Consider the following 27,442-nt stretch of genomic DNA (forward strand, 5'->3'; position numbering starts at 1 on the left):
ATTTATGACATACATATATAATTTTGATTTAATAAAAAATTAATACTTACACTGATTATTCAGTTAGATAGGTACCTAAAACCTACATGCCTGTATAGTATATAGATATAAAAAAATCAATATAAATTACAATTAATTTAATCTGTTTTAGTAAAAAGAAAAAAAATACTTAAACCAATAAAATACTGGGAATAGGTTATTTGTAACCATATTTTATATCATTATAAGGGATGTGTAAGTATTAAATAAAATGATCAGGAGAAAAATAAAATATACTATTTTAAAATTAGTTTAAATGTAGGTACGAATAGATTAAAATTGAAATATGAATACTAATATTATAGTTATTTTTATTAGGTACATCAAATTTTTTAAAGTCCAATTACTGTAATTCATAAACAAGAAGATGCTATTATATTATATATTTAAACTTTAAAATTAAATTTATACTCCCTTATAAAGGTTTTATTTCAAACAGGTTACTGCAAGTTTATCAAGCGGTATAAAACTGATCAGTTACGCACGGACGGATTACAGCACTGATCCGGCGACTTGAATAGGCAATTTAGGTACACTGTTGCATTGGATCGATAACACAGTATAATTTTAAATACTAATAATAATAAAATATGCAGCTAAGCCGTTGTACAGTATTTATAATAAATTATTATTATTATACTATTAACTTTACTATGAAAAGTTGTTAGAATTTTTTATTTGTGTATACAATTACAAAAGATTACCATTTTTTTTTTGTTTGGCCATCTGTTACAGAAACTGAACAATAAGCTTATTAATTGATGAAATAAATAATGTACTTCGTCATGAAATGCTGTTACTTATTTTAAATGTTTAAAATAATATAATAAACAGATTATTACTTAATTTTTAATTTAAGGTTTTCATTTATTTTTCTTTTAGAGAATAATATATTATGATAATATTTAAACTTAGGCTATAAAGTGGCGTATTTAGCTTTTTGTTTTTTTGTTTTTTTTTTGGGGGGGGGAGGTGGGAGGGGGGTGTGAATTTATCAAGTTATGTTGCCTTACACAATTTTTGACCGTCCTCACTGGAAACCAATGCGGCTGGAAATGAACGGGTCCATAGACAGCCGAAAAGTCACTCCAAGTAACGCACAGGATCTGCTTTGTGTTATTATTATTATATCCCATGTTTATTTTCCTAGAATCAGAATTAACTATTATTACAATTATTGAGGTCACTTACTCGGTGTTCAAAGTTAAATTTGTAAATATTTTGTTTCTACTATTTATACAAAGGAATCTGTATGCATGTAGAGCATGAAAGTGTTTTATTATATAAAACGGATGTGTAGCGTGCTCTTGAAGAGTTGTAGGTACGCCAACTTCTAAGTACCTAATACAATGTGTTTTTTCAATAATACTATAGAAATAATCATTTAAACATACATTTCATTGATATGCAAAATATTAATAAAAAGGTTATGAGGGGGGACTATTCTCCCTCGTAAATACGCCACTGAGGCTCCTGGCCATGTAGGTAGAGTTATTTCATAAATTCACAGTTCTAACAATTTTCCGATCATCGCATTGTTTATTATTTGTCAGTATTTATTAAACATGATAATTTATTCATTTGGTTATTGATCGAATACCACTTATGAAAAACGTTACGAAACACAAAACAATAATGTGTCAAACCACGTTGAACATATTCAATATGTAGATGTCTGTGACACATTTGAAACGTGATTGCCTATAATATTGGAATTAAGAATTTCAAGCGGTAAACCCGACGGATTAAAATAGAGACCGGCAATTCGACATGACTGGATTTACAATGTAGCTGGTTTATAATTGTGTATAATATAAACATTCATAGTAAATGCGTATAGGTACGTGTATGTTTATGTCAGCGTGATAGAAATTTACGACGAATGAAACAAACGTAAGCCTAATTGCTGTGTCGTTATTATTTTTGACCGAGAGGTTGTCTTACACGTAGTATACACAAATGATTATGGTTATACACACACGTATAACGGTTGGATAGGCATAATAATGAGAGTTTGCAGTGCAGTTTTATTACGTGAGTGTATTTTTAAGTATTTTTGCTTACTCTGAGACCCGAGTACAATAAGCACTACTATATTGGTTAAGGTTTTATGTATTCGCATACTGTGTGCATTATGTATAAAAAAATAAAAAAAAAATAAAAGTTAGGTATCTAATAATAAAATTATACGTTTTCCGTTACTCAGTATTAGATTTAAATTTTACCACTTAATAATAATAATTATAATAGTGTAACAGTTATACTTATTAGAATCACGATATTATACAGTAAGTCATAATCCATTATTATCTGTTTATTTATTTACTTTATTTTGTAACAGTATATTAGTACTTATTTGAATTTATTAACCAAAATGCATAGTTTTATTAGTAACTCATATTCAAAAATATGAATACAATTAACAATAATAATTTCATTATTTGTTTTATATCATTCAAAATAGTAAATTCCAATAGAATCCTCAAAAATTGTCAAATCGATTTCAAAATATTTTCCCATTTTTATGTCATTGTAATAAACAATTTTTAAGAGTTACATGTCTCTGGCACAAAATTCAAATTATATTAAAGAAATCATAATCCATTTTATGAATATAGATTATAGGTGTGTTGTAATTGATATACGTTTTGGTTTTGGTTTCCTTACACATTAAATTAACACGTTAAAAATGACATATCTGTATAATCCACATTACATTTTTTATCAGAAATATATAATATGACAAGTATGGCGTATGAATCACTCCTTCCACCCAAAAATTTATTCTACGAAAATAAAAATCGCATCATGTAAAAACGACTTAATATAAACTCCTCGCTCTCACTCAGTCTTAAATAGAGCAATGATACCATAGCAGGTTATCTGGAATTTACAATCGATCAATATTGAAATATGATAATTTAACAAAAGTATTTTAACAGATTGATTACCTATTTATTTTATACCAACACGGGTCTATTTTACACTGTATCACTGCAAGTCATACAAGTCACAAACATTTATTCTTATATAATATGTTCAATATTAAAAAGTGCAGTCTATGTCAACGAGAATCCATTCATCGTTCGACGAAAGTAATCAACAAAGTACTATTGGTATAGAGATTACTACTCCGTCTGAAAGTATCTGTAAAAGCATATATATATTTTTATAAATATATATTATTCACTATCTCATACAATAAACAAAAAAACTCAGTTACGCATTGACTTTTGTAGTTTTTACGTCATGATAGATGATTTCGTATGACGTATATCAGTCATGGTAAGCTTATACGTTAACCATTTGTTGTGCTAGTGAAAAAATAATGGAGTGCACATATTAGTGTACATCTGATACCACATTTAAGTTACGCAATAAAAACAATGCAATTATTATATTTCTTCAAACTTGGAGAAAGAAGAGTTTCAATATATTAATTAAAATAAAACTATTGAAAATACTTTTTTTCATAACTATTTTAGGGTATTAGACACTTCACGGCTTTTAATGTCAAATATTCAAGTTTTCGCGCAACAAATATTAATATCACGGTTGTAAAATACATGTATACCAATGCCTGCGCAAAGATTAAAGGAATCATTTAATTTTACCGTGATTATAAGTTATTGCCAGTTTTTAAATTTTACTCTCTACCTGTCATTTATTTTCGTTATCTATATAATGTTTTATAAGTTCATGTAAGGAGTAGATATATTTATACATATATATATATTATTATATTAATAGGTCTAATCACGATAATTTTATAAAAAATAATAATATACGAACATATGTGTATATTTATACACTTTTAAGGTAGGTATAAATAATATATTAAGGATATTATAATTTATAATATTATATACGTATAATATCTAATACAACTAATATAAATGTTAAAATCATAGTGAAATATGGAGTTTAAGTAACTCAAAAACACTGCTCAAAGTTAATTCGTAATTTATAATAAGCAAAATCCCATTTTCAACTTTGGCATCTTTAAATTTAAATGCAGTTGGAAAACTTAGTTCTCAAAGTACATTTCATATTTGGCGAATTCACAGAACCGATAATCGGATTTCCAATCCATATCTTTGTCCCTACTCCTAAAGTTTATTATATTTTTTCACCTTAAAACTTTCCACTTTTTCTTTATTATATAGTGTATAATATAAATATATTATATATATAGTTGGACGACTTCACCTTCAAAACGATTAAAGATCTCCAGACACCGTCCAGACGTGCAGTTCCCTGTAGTGGTGAGAAAATTGAGCCGCTTTGTTCACGTTAGGTGGAGTATGAACACTTCATAATATAGGATACAAGAATGTTGCAATCAGTGGTAAATGGATAAAAGTCCCCGTATGCCATAGACAATTTTTGACCCTTAAGCCGTCACACGATGGTCATGTGGATTCCAGTTAACAATACCATTTAAATGTTTTTATTATCGCTCAAAAATTACAGAGCTAAAATAACGTACGCTAAATGTACCTATATAAGTTACACAATTTATCCTAACGGTTTTTGTATATAGTACATATTTGTGTGATAAGTCATTAAGTCATAAGTATGTAATATCCTACACAGCCTTGTGGGACAAGAAGATAAAACTATACATGTGTAACGTATAAAAGTTAGTTAGTTACTATAAAACAAATAAAATTCTATTATATGATTCAGACTATGGACAAACCAATTAAGGTAGTTTTTCCGTACCTATACGTACCTTTACGTAAAATTATAAATAGAACCGATATAAAATGTATATTTACGTGTTGTCAAAGATCATAGGCGCAAATAGACAAATTATTTTAGAGGGACTAAAGCGCCTCCTATAATATTTTCTAAAAATTATATATGCTCAGTACTAATTACTGACTTTTGAACTGGGGGACTTGGCAGAAATGTGGGGGGACAAAGTCCTCCCAAGCCCCCACCTATTTGCGCCAATGTCAAAGATGCATAATGATGAGTAGGTACTTGAAAGAATAAATTACTTAAAAATAGTGGTTTTTCTGGTCTGTTATTACTATAACAGACTAGAAAAAATGAGCAAAAAATCCTTGGAAATAATACATCAAAATAAGTCTATTAACTATATTATATACTTAGTAAGATTTACATAAATTCTATTCAAAACTTTTTAGAATTTTAACCACACAAAAACTTCCTTAAGTTGTCAATTATTTGTCACAATTATTGTGAGTCTGAATATAGTGGGAAAGAAATGTATCTAGTTTTGTGCAAAAAATAATATTTTCAATTTTAAGGTGGTTTAGGAAAAATCATATCTAATTTTTATGTTTATAGGAATTATTATTACAGGTCATATTATTATATATGTCATGCTTATGGTTTTACCTGGCATATCCCGTGTAGGATGGTCGGACCATCTCAGCGGTGTACCCGGTACATTCTGAACTTCGTTATAATTATTTTAATCGATATAATAATCATTGAATATGTAACAAAAAGGTTGCTCCCATCGTGTCGAGTCAGCCACTTATATAATATATTATAAAACCAAATACACGTAGTTACTTTTTATACACTGCCAAACAACGCCGTCAGAACAAAATATTAAGCATGTAACCTTACTCAATCAAACTGCATATTATTATTTAAAATTATACCTAAAAAATAAAATATAAATAAAGATAGAGAGAGAGAGAGAGAGAGGAGAATCATAATATTATATACCTTCCATAGTGCGTGTGCATCATCGGAATTCCGCCTTCCTGTGCAAGAGGGGTGCAACAAATATATACGTGTCCAGCAGCACACGCCGTAAGTCCACGATTACTGTTAGAGAGAGACAGAGAATGAATGTTAGTGAGAGAGAGAGATCGGTGTGCAGTGTTCGAGTGGTATTATTATTCGCGGATAGTGGGCCGTGGGGGTGAGAGAGAAACTATATATTATTATATATGTTGCCGGCCGGTGGATGAGCGACCGAGTGCCGGTGGTGTGTGATGTGTGGTGGGTGGCGGGAAGGCAGTGAATGATTAATAATACTCAACCGAATAATATTATCGTTATGTTTGCTCAGCAAATTAATGCTGCGATTATTATTATTATTATTATTATTATTGTTAAATGTACACTTAGCGCGTTTTCGAGTCCATTTTTATGTGTACTTGGGACTAAAACGACTAAATATGAAACCCAATGTAGGTAGGTATAATAATATTATAATATATATAGTTTAATACACGAGTGCATAATAATAACGAACCAGAAAAAAAAAATGAAAATCGTTGAAATCGTTTTACATATTGTTATGTATTTATTATATTATTATGTCTATACCATATCGACAAACTCTGTCCGCCCTTTCTCCTCCATAACATTGCCAACGGTTTTTTTTTATTTATCAGTAGAACGAGTTTTCATGTAATATGGTAATATTTCTACAGCTCGTTTGAAAAAAAAAAATAATAAATAATAATAATAGTAATCGTATAATATCATATTTATATCGTTTTTTACCTTTGCTTGCCATACTTTTCACCGTGCACCGACCACCGCTGCTCATTTAACGGTCCGACGTCATTAAACTTTATACGTCGACCAATAAAATGAAATTATTATTACTACGCACTCACCTCCACATACACACAGACATGTTTCCGATTAGGGCTGTCTGAGTGCATTTTGATTTTGATGTTCGACATATTGGGAATACCCGACAAAAAATAATCATACAGCACACGCACACACACACACACACATTCACCCACGTGTATTGTATATTTATATATGTTCGTATATAGTTCCATTCCAATTAAAGTTAAAAATATGCACGTCGATACCGTATATATATATAGTAAATGGATATTTAAATAATTCGTATAATATAAATTATTCCACTCGAAGTTTGATGTATAGTATGTTGCAGTGTGGCAGTGTGCTGTACCATATGCGTGTAATTTGTGTAAAAACTGCACTCATACAACGGCGGCGACCGTTCGATAATAATTATTATGGTACCTATGCAATTTTTTTTGAATGATGTATTTAATGCACAATTCTTTTTTTCAAATTGTTATTAGGTATAATCGAGTTATTATTATTTATTTATCCCGGCGAGCAAGTCCCATCGATCTGAAAAATTATGTAAATGTATAATAACAATTAACAACACTCATTATTACCTACAGCAACATGTTGGAATTCGAATTGACGCAGTTGAATAGTGATAATAATACATATTACAAGATTAAACTCGATTGCGCGTTTACGCATATACCTGTTAAACATAAAAGTTGTCCGTTTTTGTTGTCCTCGTACGCACTACGCACCAACTCTGCTCTATAATTATCTCCTGTCTCCCGATTAAACTTTTGAACACTTACATAATGATTATCTAAGTATTTGAATACTTAATGGAAATAAGCAGTTATATATTTTATAATATATTTACGTGATATGTATCTATATAAAGCAGCTCTATAATGAATGTAACTCTGCAGATTATTAAGAAATGCGAGTACAGAACAATTTATATTTTTAAATATTGACTATTTAAGTAAACCAGAAACTAACATTATGTGTTATGATAGTCGTGACCACTCTGTGTGTTACATGTATAGTAACGATTTTCAAAAATTATAATATTTCAAAAATATTAGTTAGAAAAAAATTGATCACGAAGAGACTCAGCTCGTGATTGTATATTATGCGTAGATTATAGGTCATATCGATTAGCACGACAATAGTTGGTATCAGTTTTATTTAAGATAATAATATATTATGCGTATAAAGCATTAACATTGTTTTAAGTTAACACCAATAATTTGCAATATTATACCATCTGATCAGTTCTGGAATGTTATAGAAGTAATATTATTATTCATTTGTGCTTATACGCAATATTCCTTAACAATAATATTATAGTTTTATGAATTAATATCTTCGAAATATTTCCAAGTAGGTTGTGAAATCGAATATTCTATTTATATAACAAAAAAAAATTCAACCTAAGCTTTATTAGGTAAATATAACGGTTGGTCTCCTTTTTTAATTTAACATGACCAAAATTGTGTTTAAGAAAAAAATAACATATTAACAATAGAATTAATAAAAACATCAAAAAACATATATTTGCTGTTCATGCAATTAAAAAAATGTACACATAAAGGTATATTATAATGTTTACGTATAAATATGTGTTATATTTAAATAATTGAATTGTTTTACTTAAATATGTAATAAATGGCAGTTTCATTTTTCACCATAGTATCTTCCAACATTCTGTTTCCAACACTCCATTTATTTTTGCTCTTCTTGTCCGTTAAAAAAAAGTTTTCTTCAAAATAATACTCAACGCTTACATACATAGCACCTCTAATCGTATATCGTAAGTAATTTAATAATATGTACATCAACATATTTAACAAAACATACAAAAAAATAATAAATAGTATAATAAGGAAAGTTCATTTTAGATAAACTGGTTGAGAGTTTTTTGGAAGTCCTGTAAACACGCCAATACTTGAGCAGACGATGGTCGTTCCTCTGGGCTGGGCAGCCAACAGAACGTCATCATCCCAAACCTGTAATGATATAATATATAACTACCAACAATACTACTGTTACCAATAATAATAATAATAATAATAAAAATAATAATAATAACAATAATAGTAATAATAATAATAATTGGTTCACAATTGAAACCATTGAAACATTATCTGTTTTTGTTTTAGGCCATCCGATTACTTTAGGGTTGGTATCCCGCTCCCGTTGAATAGCTCGTTAAGACCGAAACTCCCGTTAGAGTTAAGTGAATAAAAAAAATAATAACCCCTTTGTGGAAACCCTTTGGTGGGGTAGTGTCCAGGTTAATGTAGTTTAATGGCATGTTTTTTGCTCCATGAGTACTCACAGGTCGTCCGGGCAGTTGATTGGTTGCGATAGCCTGTATCCCTCCTGTAGGTAAAGGCTTAGATCGTACGGATCAATTTCTGAGTAGGGCTGAGCACCTAAGCACACCAATTCCCAGAGCAAAACACCAAACGACCACTAAAATAAACATATTTCGCAGTTATAGTTTAATTTGCATTAGTTATAATTCAATTTTTTTTTATCACAAGTAGATTGTACGTGTATTATACACTACAATACAAGACGCTCTTTAAAATTTAACGTAATTACTTATACTTATATAAAAAATTTAAACATCGAAAAATAAAAGTTAAAATAATAATACATTGCAATTGTGTAGTGTACTCGTATTAACTATTTTTTGTCATTCCACATTAACTGCTATGTTTTAAATTTAATTCACATAGACAGTACCTACAGTTAAATGAAATAATTTAATATGTCAAATCAACAAGCTAAATTGATGGCCGAGATAGTAATGAAACTAAATTAACAGTATAATAATTGTAACTAAAACAAAAATAATATACCTAAATAGTAAATACACAATTAAACTAGGTACCTACTAAATCAGTTGCAGAAAAATCTGTTCAAAATGAAATATTATATTATATATCACGCCTACGATATTGTCTTCGCTGATTTAAAAGACACTGATTAGTCAATTTACATAAAAAAAAATAGACGGTTCGTTTAACGCTTGTTGTTAAATTAAACAGAAAATTGCTAAAATAATATTTCTCACCCTATATTTTTAATTTCAGCAGTCTTGATTTTTTGTCTTATGTAATCACAAATAAATCAACTCAACACATTAAAAATATTGAAAACCATGTAATATTAACATAAGTTTCAATTTGACTTACATTAAAATTAATGAACGATTTACCACCGTAAATTAACCATTTAATAAAGGTATTTCAATGATTACAATATTATTTAGTAGGTTCCATATTATAATTATTTAGATAGAACAACAAATATTTTTTAAATGTTGGTAATTTATAAAATATATGTTTTAAATTAATAAAATATAAGTATTATGAATTTTTAATTTTTTTAAATAGAACTATACATTTTTTTTACAAAAGTAACATGGTTGATAGTTTCATTTTTAGACGCATTGCATGTCACATGGCTTTAATTTTTGAAAGGTCAAGTAGCAAAAGTTATAAGTTTATAAAGTAGAATATTATACAAATATTTTATAGATTAATTATATAGACACTATTTTTAATTCAAAAGAATATTATAGAGTATTAGGTTGTAAAAGAAAAAAAAACTTTTTTATTATTTTATGATAATATCATGAAAATCGGAATAGGTATTTATTAATTATACCTTTAATATAAAAATCTAAATAATTAGGTAGTTAGTTTTAGACATAAAAATCCATACTAATAATAGATTTTTATAATAAATGTATGTAGGTAGGTAATTGTATAGGTAACAAATATTGATTGATTTAGATTTTCTTTTTCGAGAGAATTCTAATTGATTAAATTAAAATTAAATTCTATGCAAAACCACAATAAAATAAAATTAACTATAGATTTTAATGCTCACAAGTACGTATATAGAATTTAGTATTTGAAATAAGTTAGAACATTTGTAATAATAGTTAGTAGTTACACGTCATATACGTCTTTCCTAATCTAATCGTATGCATGAATATGTAATACCTCAATATTAATTAATAAATTAGACGTTAAAGCATCACAATAAATTGCTTTTAGCGTATTATTTTTTTCTTAGGATAATTTTTCAAAATCTGTTGTCCCGAAATAAAATTATAACATTGACCAAGTGCAAACTAACGGCACACAATTTTATTATGAAATCTTTTAATTGTTTAGGCTGACAGGTGATTTCAGATAAAAAAAAATGCTTATTTATAACTGTTATTAATAAATTATTGTTATGATAAACACAGCACAACTTACTATGTCCGAGGCACCGTTATAGGTGCGTAAAGTGATACTTTCAAGTGCCATCCATTTGATGGGTCGGTTTTCGTTGTCATTTAGACATGAATAATCATCGGGAAACAGGTCTCTAGACAATCCGCTATCGGTTAATTTGACTCGCAACTTTTCGTCCACGCTAAATACATACACACACACACATACACACATAATGTTATTATAATACATATTATAATTTACATGGCAGCCGACGTTATAGACTTAAAAGGACTTAAAGGAATTATGGACATACGATTACATAGTGATAGGGGAAACTTTTGAGATAACTTATGTAGTAATTCGTTTAGCACGCACCAGCTAAACCCCTTTAACTATATTTGAAAAGAACTAATGGATTTGTTATGAAAAAAATTTAAACTCCTTTTAGACGATATTCTTTTTAATATTCAATATAATGCAGAATATCAAAATTATAATTATTTACATATCATAAAATAACGTGTTTTATTATATTTCCTTAAACTAAAATTGAAATAGTTTGATGAGTATGATATTACTATTATGTTATTAAATTGTTTAAAATAATTTCCGGTGGTAATAATAATATTTTATAATACCGTCTCTATAGAATTTCAAAGTATGATAATCACCCTCTTTAGAACTTATTGCATTCTTGATCTAGTGTTAAGAGCGAGACTCGCGTATTAAAATCAATATTCAGCAACCCTTCAGCTTTCTAAAGGGAATATTAAATGTATGTAATATTTTCCCTTCAGTATATATATTTTTGTTGAATTATTACATTTTATATCCAAGGTATAAGATGTAAAATTTAATGATAAATTTATTTTATTTTCATAATTAACAGTGAAATAATAAAACAAAACATTATTCGATATTTTAACCACTTTGAAATTCAAATTTGAATATTTTCTTAAATAATATCTCAATATAATATTAAATTTAAATTAATATTCAATAAAACATCAAAATACTTATTAGAATTTAGCTTGAACACATTCAACTAAAATGTTATGCGCTTGATTGTTAAAAATATAGTTATTTTTCCATTGAACTTTAACGTCGTTTTGATTAATATCAATTTTTAAAATGGTTTTTTTTAAATGTATTTTGCTGTCATATTTTAATTGAAAAATAAATTGCATTTTTCTTCATCAAAATACCAAATACTAGAATATTATGGGAAAATGTCTTTTTTATGTCATAAAATAATGTTAATATAAAGGTCATTGTGGAGATTATTTATTTAGGTAGTAATATGTTATTAAATATAAAATAAATGTTATGTCTGTACCTGAAATAGAATCCACGGGGAATAAACATATATAAAGAAATGAAAACATTTGAAAAAAGTTTTTCTAACTTATAGCCGTATAATATTTTTGGATTGTCAAGAACAGACAATTTTAAGCGGACATAAAATTAATAGTTGTGTTATACTAATATTGTCACACGTCGTATGAACCTAGTAACATTAAGTTCACGCAGAAATATTATATATTGCCTATTATCGTTTATTTTAAAATTTAATTAATTTAATTAATTTAAATAATTAAATGTAGAAATATAGAAAATATACCTACTGTTATTATCCGTGTATAACGTTTAAATACCTACCTATATTAATTGTCAATATTCCTTATTTTTGATGCTATATCCGGCTTGCTTACTAAATATTTCATTGCGTTCTATGTGCATATATTTTTAAGTGCTAACTCCTTTATTTACACTTAAATTGGAAGTCTGAATTTTATATAAGATGGGGATGATTAATAATTGAAGGCCAAAGGCATTTTACCGACTTAAATCTAATATTATATGTTGTATTCATTATGTTGTAGGTATATACTTACACACAATTCCTGGCAGCTATGTCCTTGTGACAGATGCCTTGGCTGTGAAGAAACACACTTCCCAAGCAGAGCTGTACGGCCATATTAACAATGTCTTGTGTGGTCAAGTTGTAGTAGTCGTTATTTTTCCGTTTGCAGTCGCACAGGAACCTGCGATACACGTATTGTTTTATAAATGGCCGCAGAGCAAACATAATCGCATTAATGTAAATAAAATATGACTGTTTACTTTTTGAGATTTCCTTTGTTGCTGAACGGATATAATACCGCCGTTGGTTTATTTGAGTACTGACACACAGCCACTGGTTGTAATATGTTTACGTGGCCCGGGAAACCATGCAACATCAGACTTTCAGTCAGAAACATTTTGTTTTGTTGAGACGCAGCATCAGCTATGGAACAAAATTAAATAATTAATATTGAGCGTTAAGACTTAGATATATAATCGTAAAATAATAATTAATGTTTTTGACAATATAGTATGTGGGTATTATTAGATATAGTATGTTTATAATTCTCATAAATATTAGAACGCAATATTTTATACGAGTGTCTTAAGATTATTATCATTCAGTCATTCCGAACAAGTTAAATATTTAGAATATTATATTTGAAGACATAAAAAAATATTTTTATTCGAAAGAAAACTTTAAATAAATATTTCTATAGTTGAACGAGAACACTGAAAAGTCATTTCAAATGTAAACATTTTGGCGCACTTATATATTTTTAAACATCCATTTTCCAGGCCCAACAGACTGCAGAATAAATTTAAATCATGCTTGACAATAAATTCCACCGGGAATTATTTTGAGGGGGGGTCCATATTATGTTATTATCATATATATATATTATTTTTTTTTCATTAGCCCCTCCTCCTACCCTCTTTTCATGTAACTTCCACGTTCTCTCAATCCATCCATTCAAAGTAGCCCCTTTTACCGAACGTATTAATCGACGGCGACTACTGAACTGGAAAACGTATGCGACTCACCCCCTTTCAACAAGAAAAAAAAAATAAAATGAAATAAGGTGTACAAAACGCGCAAGGGTCAAGATCAAGGGTTCAACGTTTGGAATTCCAAAGGGTTTTTAACATGCAATAGATCGTGATGAAAATATATCGCACCCACAAATTTTGTCGTGGCATAGGTAGGTACTTATGTAACATACCGCATGAGTACTGAGGCTATGCTTTAGGTTCTAATTGGTTTTATTAAAAAAAAACACGAGCTACATAACATAACAGGATCACATTATTCTAGCTTTTAGAGCGGTATTTTTTTCGTGAGTATACGTAATATAAATAAGTGCTGTACATTTGAATATTCGAAAAGCTTACCTACTTATAATAATCGTCTAATTCTCAGTTGCTTTTCAGGTTAACAAACAAACCGTAGTTAACTTTTTAGTTTTGATCATAATCACAGAACAGTGATGTTGATAATTAAAGTTAAATATAATATATGTTAATGTAACTTTTTATACCTTTTGTAGATTACAATTTACTATAACCGTAATGTTATAGGTATACCTATGTTAGTATACTAACATTTTTTAATGCTCATTAGATTTGTAATCAAACCTGATTAATAAAAAAAACATTGGTAATATACAACTAGTACAAAAATTTGTTTTCATAAAAAATAAATTTTAGACAAAAACACAAGTTTACCAGCGCTATTTGCTATTAGATATTCATTATTGAGCTATCAAATTATCCGTATACTACAGTCGTAGCACAATCAGATTTCAAGTTTTTTAATCAACAATAATAATAAATTTTATTTTATCCAACAGCAATTATAATACTTTGAGAAATATTTACGATTTGTGGACGTGTTCACGTGGAACGATGATATCAATCAACAGTAATAAACGAATCCATAGATATAACATTAAGTATATACAATAATTAATCAGGTTGATATATTCTAGGATAATTGAATTTTGAACCTGCGGGTCGACATGAAATGTATCAAAGCGTGCAAGAGAATAAAGATGGTAAAAGTGACCGGGACGGATCCGTCAGATAGTATGATATCATATTATAATATTATGTTCCTGTAATCGTCCTATACGGAAAACCCGATAATACCGTATTGTGTCTACGACAATGCAATGGCATAGTACCTTACGCACACATCATATATAATGTTTATATGACAATGTAATACATATATTCCACGATGTTTAACCCCTAGTCCGCCACGCGCGGGATGCAGTGCAAACATTTTCCCTGGATCCGAGCAAACACGTGGCCTCCAGGTAATGTTTTTTTTATTTTTTATTTTTATAACTCGTTAGGGTTTAAGTGCTGACCGGAGGGAAAATTGAATGTACGCGAGTGAATCGAAATCTCTCGGTCGTCTCCGGCAGAGACCTTTAGACTGCTGCCACCGCACACACAAGAGGGGAATTATGACGCTTTTATTTTTCATTCTATTTTTTTTTTTTATCCCATTTATACCTTTTTTGCCCACATTTCCCAGCCATTCGGCGGTACACTACCCGGTCACATCTTAAGTAGCGGATATTACAGTCGAGAAGAGGGTTCGTGCTGGATGAGATGCAGAGACGACACAGTGAGGCGCGGAGATTGAAAATCCGATTCATCTCCAACGAAATGATTTTTGTGGACGACAAAAGTTATCTTTTCACAGACGAACGTGAATTGTTGCCCGGGGGACTGTAAGTTGATCAAACATAAATTGATCTTGTTCGGCTGATTTATTTATTTTTTCTCGTTAAAGGCAAAAAGTAGACAATGTCGATACAATAATAATAATATATATTGTATAACACGAAACAAAAGCAATCGTTAATAATTCGTCACGGCCCGATGGGTTTTCGAAAGGGTCGATGTCGATCGGTATTGAAAGGTCCACCACCAACTGTATGTTATTCGAACGACTGTATTAAATGTTTAACATTTCACCTTGCGATCGAAACTTTAATTTTCTACTCCCAGATAATCTGGTGCTTCGTGCTTATAAGTATTAATAATCAAAAAACAAACACAAATAAACTTAATACTATAGGGAAACATATATTACAGTATTTTCAGTTTTAAAAATTAATGAGGTTTACGTCATAATGTTATGTATAATATATACATAAATATTGTTAAAACCATTCAATCTGATTTTTATTGTAATTTTTTTAATAATGTTAAAAACGATTAAATTGTACAATAATAATATTATATACAATCACTGTTTCAGCTATATAATATATGCTGAGATTGAAACAATGCAAAAACTGCTTCGCGGCCAACTTATATTTATGTAAATTTTATTAATAATAATAATAAATATTTAACATTAAAATACCTATACAAAATAATACGTGGTGGACGGTAATTCAATTTCCACAATATACCTATAAAATAGCGGTCGCTTGGTGACTAAAAGTAATACAACGTTTTTAAAAGTACAACCACGATAATCCAAGTATAAGATTATCGCCTTTTATAATATTTTCTCGATTTAATTTTTGTTTACATCTAAATATAATCTAGCGCGTATGTACACTGAACAGAAATTATTATTATTGAAAATATTGTCATTGTTTAAAAACGAACGAACAAAATTCATATATAATAATATATTCACAGAATTAAGTTATTTTTGTTACCTACCCAACTTTCAAATTATTCATATTATGATTGTTTATTTAGTTCATAAGATTATGCAATATTATAATAAATATTTATACAAGTAAATTGACTTTAATGGATTGCATTAAAATAATAAAATAGCAAACTAATGTAAATATAACAGACAATTCAATTTAGCACACCATGTTTTGACACGCCGTGACAGTTTAGCGTTTGCATTAATTTGTTTTTATTTTAAACATATAAACATTAAATATGTTATTATAATACCTGAATACGTCATACACTCTTTAAAATTGAAAACTATTAATGGCTATTTTAAATACTTATAATTTGTATCACATTATAATATAGCCCCATAGGTACATATTATAGTTTGCAGAACTGTTGATGAAATTCTAAATTGAAAAAATATTTATTGTAAAAAGTTTTTGATTGATACAATGACACTAAAATATATTAAAGTCGATGTTAGACATTTTTTATATTTGATATTGTATTGTCAGCATATATTTATAATAAATGTTATAACGATTTTTCATCTACCTAATTAAGATTATATTATCTTTATTTTTGTAAATTACAATTACTGTTCTGGATAAACTGAAACTGCATTACGTTATTTTTATATTTTGTTGTGAATGTATATGATCTAAAAATGTTAGCCATTCATAAATAATAATTTATCATTCAAAAACTTAAATGAACATAGCAACAATCCTCAGCAGGCTTAAATTGGCAAAAGTTCACAGATTACAAAACACAGCCATTGTATAAAATCAACATAGGATTTTAATTGTAAATAACTTTAAAAAAACCTTTTAACTCAAACCTTTTTTTTTATATATAACATAGTGGTTTCAGAACGTAGGTATAGTTAGTTTTAAATTTTTCATATCCATCAGTTGTACACATTCAAATCAAAATTAATTGCATTACGGGGTCAGTTTTTAAGTGGAAAATATACTATATACATTGATGTCATTTTTTCAGAAATTATTTTATAAACATTTTTATTCACTTTTTATGAAGCCCGCCGACAATGATACTATAGTACCGTATAGTAATACTTTAAAGTAGGTATTTAACATTTTTGACGAAATTAATTAGTAATTACTAATTACTCGAGTATTTAACAATGAATTTTAGTTCGAAGGTATATTTATCGTACATAATTCATATACATATACATATATATTATACAACAATTATTATTACAACTATATAATAAACTTTAATGTATCTTTACATCTCGTAACACAAAAAATTGTACTAATTTGCAAAACTTTTTTCAAATTAATATTAATATATTGTGAGTTATCTACCTACTTATTAATATACTAAGATCAGCTTAATTCTATCGTATAACTTATAATTTAATGGTTCACCACGTCAAGTTGGTTATCCATGTGGTTCGATTATATATTATATATTATTATTAGACTTATTCCAAATAATTTTTTTTGTTTGCAGTGATTGTTGTTCTTGATAAAATTATATGTTTTCCTAAAGGAAGTTTTTTTTTCAATTTTTTTAAGTGTTTCATCGGTAATTTTGATTTTCCATTTGATTAACACGTGATTGCAGCTCCTTGTTTATTAAAACCGTTTTTAATTTTTAAGATAGAGACTTAAATAAATTGGTGCTAATATTAAAGCTTATTTAAAGAGCTTTAAATTATGTATATCACAATTTCGATGAAGAGATTTTATTTATTATTTTGAATTTTGTACAGATAAATATATTCGATAAAATATACCAATATGTAGCGAAAATTAAATAAAAACAACCATACATAATTTAAGCCTTTTTTTAATAAGCTTTAAAATAAGCCTCAATTGAAGTCTATATCTAAAAAATTTGAAAAAAGTTGACGGTTTTAATTAACAATCAGCTGCAATTACGTGTGAATAAAATGAAACATTGAAATTATCGATGATTCATAACAAAAAAAAATAGAAAAAAATTCCTTAAAGAAAACATTAAATTTTATAAAGAACAAAAATTACACTGGGTGGAAGGCAAACAAAAAAGAAACATTTTATCTTGAAGAGGTAGGTCTAATATATATGTAGGTACCTATAGATAATAGGCATAAAAGTATTCGAAAATATAATGCATATATGAAATTATTATGCAAAACTCAATTATTCCTATGTATTTTAACACAATGTAGATTTATGTCTCAATGTCTGAAAGAAAGAAAAGTGGATGCATTTCTCCGTAGAAGTTTGGTATGTAAATTTACATTCCTGTCAGCAAATATTCAGAAGTAGGAATCTATTTTTCAATCGGCAGAGCATAAAATCTACACGCGTAATAATTTACACCACGGTAACAAACTCGCAATGTAATTACACACATTGAAACGATTTTTTTTTCAGTTTACGTTTTGTTAATCTAATATAGTAATATTATATCCGTATATGCAACCAATTAAATCGAGTTACATTCTTAATAAAAAACATAAAACGAAGAGTCGATAAATTGTTGTGTTTAAGAGGACGACTGTTAACATCGTACACGTGGAAATCTGATTATTATCTCTTCTACACACCATTAATATTATAATCGTTATATACTTATATATTGGCCTATGTTAAAATCTTTAAACCCGTTTAAAGCATATTACCTATAATAATATTAGGCAACGAAAGCGTTTTAAATGCAATGTTATTTATATCTTAAAATAATAAACGTCACGGGACGTGCAGATAATATGTGCTTTATATTACTTTCATAATCAGCTACTTTACACACACAAAAAAAAATGCTAAAATCTTATTAATTTACGTCGTGTATAACTCACCCGTAACGGTCTTGACGAGCACTTCCTGCGATCCACCGCCGTTGTGCTTGTACGTGCCTTGATACACCCTGCCGAAAGCACCCTCCTGGAGGAGTCTTTCCAACTTAACGGTAGCGCCGTGTGAGTCCAGCTGGCGTATACACTCGTCCAAGTCATCACACATTCTCCGATCGTTAACGGCCATCTAATTCGGGTAAACAACAGACATGATAATATAATATCATAATATAATATTGCGCCACACCATCACATCACTCTTCCGTCCGGCAATTGGGGGCATATCAGAGCTGAATAATTTATCACCGGACGGATGTAGGTATATTATACATCGTATTATGGTTGATGGGGACGTTATATGCAGTGTGTATACACGGGTAGTCCGAATTCCCGGTGCGAAAATCATTAGAGGACTGACCGCACGTGCATTAGCAATACACATTTTATGAATTAGTCATAAATGAGAGTTGATTTTAGTTCCGTAACTATTAGGTATATTTTTTTGTCCGCCGATCGCTCATTATTATATTATATACGAACAGCGTAATATTATTATGACGAATGAAAGGTATTTGACGGCGTATTGAAATAACGACGGCAGTTTTCTCTTTTCTCGTTCAAACTGTCAGTGGTTGAAAAAAAAATGATTGATCGAATGCGCGCGCGGAAGGTCCTTTAACCCGAAATCTTTAATGGCTTTAATAAACACGACGACTACGACTTTTGCCCACGTCACGACGTCGTTTTGGCAGAGTTCCACTCAAAGTTCCGTCCAAACGGGACAAAAAAATATAGGTAATAAACATAAATAAATAAATAGAAAGAAAAAAAATGTGCCAGGACATTGATTCAAGACATTATCTATACCGGGAGGGTATTCGTGTTTCTAATCCTGTTAAATGGCTTGGTGCCCATTTGCAGGGTGGTAATCGATTATGGCCGCAACCGCGAGGATGATTTATCTGCCGTAATGGGCCTAAATCACGCGAAACGATTTTGCGTAATGATCGTGTCACCCAGGGGGAAAGTGTAACAGTGGTATATTGATTTTTGGTGCACTATATAATTCGATAAGGACGGACGCGGCGGGACGGTATTGATGGACAAGACGTGTATGCGTGGAATAGGTGAGCAATGGTGTTTCAGAGTTAATTTTCGTGTCTATACAATTTATGTATATTATATTGGATAGCAGAGGAAATCTCGGACAACGAACGTGATTATCACGTTAAAATGACCGGTTAAGTAACGAATGATACTCATTAACACATAGGTATACCCCGTAATATGTATAAACCTATGCATTGATATAATCACTAACACACTGAGGTAAATATTGAGTACTATATGATATACTATATATCATTTAATGTACCGATATCTATTAGTGCATAATAATATTATAATTGTAATTATTGGTATTAAGATACGCGTTTTAGTTATTATTACTTATGATTTTTAGGTTCCTGCGTATAAAATGAAGTTACATATATATTTTTGAATGTTTTTCAAGCACTTGTGTTTTAACTTTCATACAACAACGACAATAGCAACAATAACGAATTACTCAAAATTGTATTATTCGCGCTTGTTCAAAAATGCCATATTATGCAGTTTTTTAATTACTTTCAAGTTGTGTATATAGGTACAAAATATTATTTTAAACAAATGTTTTTATATCATGAAATGATTAATATTAATGAGATAAGCCGTACATTTTTAAATAACAAGTAATCCAGAACCAAACGTAAAAATATCTCAATGTTAAACAAAATCAATGTATTATACACATATATATAAATTAATTTACAAGTAAAATGCAATACTAATCGTTGACTGAAAGCTTTCTTTTATGTTGAATAAATAATTAATAATGAATTATACAGTTCCCTAAAACAGCATAAATAATAACTGTTTATCTCAACAAAGACTTGATTATTATACAATGAATACAATTTATTTATTACGGTTTTTAAGATTTCTCTAATGAATGTTAATTTATTATCAAACATTCAATTAATTAACTTAGAATATATAAGTTCATGCTTTAATAAACTATTTAAAACTAATTACCATTTAGAATGAAAAAAAAAATTAATATGTTTTAAATGTTACTTAATAATTGTATTAGCATATTATTATTATAATTTTCAACTCCAATTATTATTAAAGCTGTAACTGTAAGTTTAAAAAGAATGTTATAAATTACTTTCATAACTATTGTCTATTATACATGAAAACTATTTAAGGATATATTATCAATATTACTTTAAATTATTTACATTAATTGCGTTGTATAAAATTCATATAAATGATTGTAATACTATTAATATTTTAAATTAAAAAAAAAAAAAAAAACGTGTTAAATGAAAGAACAAAGTGTACGTTTAAAAACAAATTAATTTAATCCTAACTAAATGTAAAATTAAGACAACCCTACATATTTATTATAGAGATAACACGTCCCTCTTTGTATTCTTTGATGTTACTACTTCTAGACCTTGAGGCTACATTGTCTTCTTTGTCTGGATTCACCCCTAACCCAAAGGCTTCATACATCCCTCTTCCCTATATAATCCTGTACTGTTGTACACCTCTTTCATTATCTGTCCATAACCATGCCCGATAAGTTCTATACAGGTCTAACTGAATCTTGCACTATCTAACAGCCCTACCCTATCCCTTTATTACTCTTGTATAATCCTTTATAATCTTCATAAACCTACAAAATCATCACCGTTTCTTTGACCATAACCAATGTTTATCGAAAATATATGTATAGGTAAGTATATGAACATTTCACTTCATAGTACCTATACTAATATAGTAGTTATATGGAATGTATCTACATTCTACCCATGTAATATTAATTTGCAATTGATATGATATTTGATTGATTAATTTTCGATATTATTAAAACAGTCGGATTCTAGATACAAAATTACTATACACTGATATAAAAAAAAACCATAACACGCAACTCTATATTTTTCCTCTACAAGGGATATCTGTGAATCATTAATATGTTTTTGTTAATAAGTGACCATGAAAACTAAAACGTCGATTTTGCAAAATCTATTAGAAAAATAAAATGTCTGTACCCAGCCCAAAAACATACTTATGTTAAAATAAAATATATATACCCACTATACATAAAAATATTATACCTATGCACTATACTACTATAATTATTATTACCTATACAAATTATTAAATTAAATTAAACGTTAAAATTGTAATTTTAATTATAAAACTTATTGATATTATACCGTGTGTCAGGGTGTACACAAAAACAGGGTACACTGTATAATTAAATTACCCATATTAATCAGTATCTTAAACATATTTTTGAATTTTGTTTGCGGGAAATGAAACTAGACTACTGGATCATTAAACTCCCGTAGACGGAATTATAATATATATATATAGGGCACTGAGTAATTTAGGTTCACTAACCTGAGTATAACTGAGTTATTGAGTGTATCTATACTCAGTTTTCATCGATACATGGTATATTAAGCTTAACATAATTATTTAAAATGTATTGTGTTATATATTATTTAATAAATATATATTTGTATTACTCTCGGGGTTATCAAACAATACTTGAATTAATATAATAGCTATAAACTATTATTGACTAATCGAATTATTGTTGTATGATTAATATGAAAAAAAAATTAAGACATCATTTGTATGAAATATATTGAAATAATTTCATAATATCTATGTGTATTGTGTATTATACCATAGTGAATTGTAATACAATATGTTATATATTATAATATGTAGAACAAGTCAGGTATGAAAATCGTGAACGTGAATATAGTTTCTTGGCATGCAAATCGCGCTCATTTGTTTGTAAGTTATACTTTCATAGTAATTCTTTTTGTTTCTGAGCCGTTACAATTATTTTTTAAATGCAGAGAGGTATATAAAATGTGTGAATATTATCAATATTCTGAAGTTTGGTGCAGTATATAATGAGTGCAGTATGATATTGTAACAAACTATATTTACGTGTTTTAGGTGGAAACCTATATTACCTATACCTATCACATTTGTCAAGTACGTTTAAGACGAATTCGTATACATAGAAATAATAGTTACTAGAACTTTTTAAGTTTCTAATATATTTTATACATAATTATACATAATTGTATCCATCGTAAATATATGTTTTTTGCCAAGTCTGAGTTTATTAAGAAAATATAAAGATAGAACTCTTATCATTGATCTATAGAGCTGAAATCTATAGATTTTCTTTCCCCGCAATAGGAACGCGTAAGGGCGAATAATACAATTTGTTTGAGATGTTTCTCATTGTGGAAGGAGAAGAGGGTTTGAATACGGTAACCATATAGTACCTATATCTATATGATAATATATTATTGCATACAACAGCAAACCGATATTCTGTGTTAATGGTTTCTTATATTGATATGTTGAGACATGACTACATTAGAGCGTTCAAACCTGATCTATAGGGCGTGGAGAAAGTAGGGATATAAATAAATTAAGACCTAAATAAACGTATATATGGTACTTATATCAGAGTGGAGTCAGCAGCTGTGCACGTTCACCGTCTTGAAACTGCAATGTTTTTAGCACATTAAAACTATACACGCATATAATATTATACAGGGTGATTTACCAACCATACTCACCCCCCCATTTTTCGTTTAATAATGAATTTATTCAAAAGCTGATTTTTGGAATTTTAAAATTTACTCGAAAACCGTATTTTCAAATTCTTGAGATTTTTTCGTATTACTTAAGGAGCGTCCTGTGGTGATATACACTTTTGTTTTTCAAATGGGAACCACCGTTTTATTGTAAATTATTTAGTGGATAATGTTTTTGAAAATTTTAATGTACTTGCAGCTTATTTAAAAATTCGACGAATAGTTTCTCAGTTATAAAAATGTTTGTACTTAGGATAATAGTCCTTAAAAAATAGTTTAACAAAAACATAAAATAACTGTAATATTGGATCTAGTATTTACTATTTTATTATACTTGAGCCATTTTAATAAAAAATATTAATGTTGATAGATTTAATAATAACTACTCAAATCTTAAAATCAACATAGCCCCCATCTCCCATCTCACAAACCTATAATCATGGATCTATTATCCTTATAGTAGGTAGGTACACAAAGTTAAATGACTCAAAACTACTCGCATGAATTTTGATTCTGATACGTCAAAGTTATCCACTAAATAATTCAAAATAGAAAACCCCCCTTTCTTTTGAAAAAATCAGATTTTGAATAACTGCATTATTGGAGAAAAAAGAGGAGGTGAATACAATATGCTTGGTATGGATAACCCTGTACAGTGCGCCTATATTTACATCATATTTTACGAGTGTAGAAATATTCACACACAGGCACACAGCTATCCACCTACCTACCAACCTATCTATATTATTGTAATTTTATGTCGATATTACACCGTTGCCTAATATATTTTGAGATATTGTAATTACGACGGTTTCGGAGGTTTTCGACGGCCGAGATGACATACTCACCAGTGGCGTGCAGGCGTAATACGATATCTTGGATGCCGTGGGCGACGCGGGTTTCGAGTAGACGTGATAATTATTACTTCCGGCCGCCGTCGCCACATAGCTGGTGGCGTACGGCGACACGTGGCTGCTGCCTTTGTTTCCGGCGACTCCTCCGCAGTGGTTCGGGTGGTCGTCATCTGTCATCGACGCAGCTGTTTTCCGCACGCTTCTGATCGTCGCGTAAGTACCGCTGGTGCTGGTCACCGAATTTACGCGCACCAAAACGTTGGGATTTGCCACGTAAGCGGCGCTCGTGTAACTGGTACTGAAAAAGAAAAAAGCGGAAAACACAAAGGCTATTAATTTTTTTTTGTTTTCGATATAAAAACAGAGAGAAACATATTATAATATTGTAATAAAACCGTAACCACGGGGGGCACGTCTATACTTCATACGACGAAGAAAATGGCACAGGCAAAAAAAGGCGACACGCTGTTAAATGTCAGCAGAAAAATGTCCGAGTAAATACATAAGGAAAAATGTCTAAAAATCACGTTACGATAAAATTCGTGGATTCGATTTATATATACGTGAAAGAAATACGGAAATAATAATATTATATTGTACCTACAGCATATTATTATAGTAGGTACCTACCTACACAGACTCGTAGTTGTTGAGCTAAGGCATTTTTCATATTGTTTCGAGTTCTTATACATACAGTGAAAAATGGTGTAACGTGATTATGAGAATTTGAAAGCAATACGCGATAGATAAATCATCGAATTTGACAAATTGAACGGAGCTCTAAAATGGTCCGCCGACAATCGATAAAAAAATATATCGTTATTTCACTCAAAATCTCAATTCTAAATTATCCACGCCATTAAATTTGAATTGCCCATAAAACTTATCTACACATCGAATGATCAAAATGTACCAGTGTTGTAAATATTAAACGGTTTTCGTATATAGCTTTTCGTACTTATAATATAACGGGTATTTCAAATATTTTCAATAACAGTTTTTTTTTTGGTATTTATAAAATAAGTTATTAAAATAACTCTTTTGAATCCAAAAAAATATGTAACACAACTTAAACCATAAAAAATTCAGTGGTACATATCTAGTAATATTTATATTAACATTTTATGGCAAAGGAATATATCTATAAGACAAAAATAAATTCATGTTTAAATTAACTATTACGGTAGCTGATTTGTGATTATGTGGCCAAATTGTGGTATACAATATCTATATTTAGATTATCTGTACGAAGATAGACTATCACGTATTGGGTTCACATTCGGCCATTATAGTTACCTCCCTTTACCTAGCAGTAAAGGTTACCACACAAATACTATAAGTACCGTAACTTTATAATTTAGAAGCCTATCGTCTTATTGATGACATACCAATTTATAAAGAAAAATACGAGAAATTATCGTGTGATTTAGTAGTTAACATTTTTATTTTTTCTGCAGATGAAATATTGTTTTTTTTGTTATAGCTATACCTATCCTCGTGATTTGTTCCAATATTATAAGCTCTTGGCATTATCCAGAAACGTGTATTGTTTGGCGAACATAAATAAATAATGTTTGTCAAAAAAATATAAAGCATATAAATTAATTTTAAACGCCAAAATATTGTTTGTTTTAATTGTATTTATATAGTTGGACTCACTTGAGCGGGAATAAAAAATAGTTGTAGTTTTAAAATCAACAAAAGTCGGAACTTTTTTTTTTCACAACGATTATCCTTTGAACGTTAAACTACATAGAAATGTGTATTGTGTTGTAAAAATTAATTATATACTGGAAATGTTCATCGTAATAAAGAGTTGTATTACAAATTAAAAAGCTTGAATGGTTGGCAAACATTACGAGGATATTCATAATTCAAGCCTACATTATTATTATATTAATCATATTAAGTAGCGTAAAATGTGTTATTCTAGAACTTTTTTTTACGTGCTTAACGCGTGTTCAATTAATGTTAGTTACGAGCTGAGTGTATTACATCATGAGTTATGAAATTATAGTAAATATGATAATCAGAATGTTTTTGCCGTGGAATTCATATTATTAAACCGCTTGGATTTGATGAAATGCTAACGATCATATAACCAACAAAATCAACCTAATTTAATAGAAAGCTTTAAAATGTTTAAAATTAGTCTTTATCACGGAAAGGCGTACAACAGCTGCATTTAGGTAGGTATAGGCAGGTACGTACTTTCGATATGTTCATTATATTTTTATAAGTAAATTCGGGGACCATGGTTTTTTATATTTTGTCACAACAATTTTGCTATATGCTACAGCAAATATCCTTTAATCTGCTGGAACAAATATAATCATTTTTGATATAACCATGTGTTCATATATATACAGGAGACCACTTGGGAATTTCACGTTATGTGTCACGTTTTTCTCTCCCCTTTCAAAACAATATTTATTGGAGGCAGGTAAATGCCATGAAAAATATCAATCAATCAATCACAAAAACATAACGAATAACGACAATAACATCAACGACAAATTGTGTTACTGAGGATTAACAGATTAGCTTTAAATACATTTTATATCATGCTTTTATTTAGTTTAATAATGCCATTCACTTTTTATACATTTATCTAATAATAAAAAATATTTTAGTTATTGAGTACATATTATAATAATTTATCACAAAAATAAATGTTCGTCCATTGAAAGACTTTTTAAAATAATTTTTTTTCTCAAACTCAAAAAGGAAATGCATAATAACTTA

The 27,442-nt window shown here is 28.9% G+C and overlaps 1 protein-coding gene across 1 annotated transcript in view; it reads right to left on the reverse strand.

The window, feature by feature from the left end:
- Positions 1-8,370: 8,370 nt before the first annotated feature.
- The window catches only part of LOC100573904 (tyrosine-protein kinase Dnt), an 81,258-nt gene continuing 62,186 nt past the window's right edge, over positions 8,371-27,442 (reverse strand). Inside the window, exons 6-12 of the mRNA XM_003246298.4 lie at positions 24,692-24,995; positions 19,162-19,345; positions 12,963-13,125; positions 12,734-12,883; positions 10,878-11,037; positions 8,936-9,072; positions 8,371-8,603 (exon numbers count right to left, since the gene is read on the reverse strand). Of these exons, the coding sequence (XP_003246346.2) occupies positions 8,492-8,603; positions 8,936-9,072; positions 10,878-11,037; positions 12,734-12,883; positions 12,963-13,125; positions 19,162-19,345; positions 24,692-24,995 (1,210 nt within the window). The 3' untranslated portion in view covers positions 8,371-8,491. The remainder of the gene's footprint in view (positions 8,604-8,935; positions 9,073-10,877; positions 11,038-12,733; positions 12,884-12,962; positions 13,126-19,161; positions 19,346-24,691; positions 24,996-27,442) is intronic.

The sequence above is a fragment of the Acyrthosiphon pisum genome, chromosome A2 (assembly GCF_005508785.2).
Source record: "Acyrthosiphon pisum isolate AL4f chromosome A2, pea_aphid_22Mar2018_4r6ur, whole genome shotgun sequence".
In the NCBI taxonomy this organism is placed as follows: Eukaryota; Metazoa; Arthropoda; class Insecta; order Hemiptera; family Aphididae; genus Acyrthosiphon; species Acyrthosiphon pisum.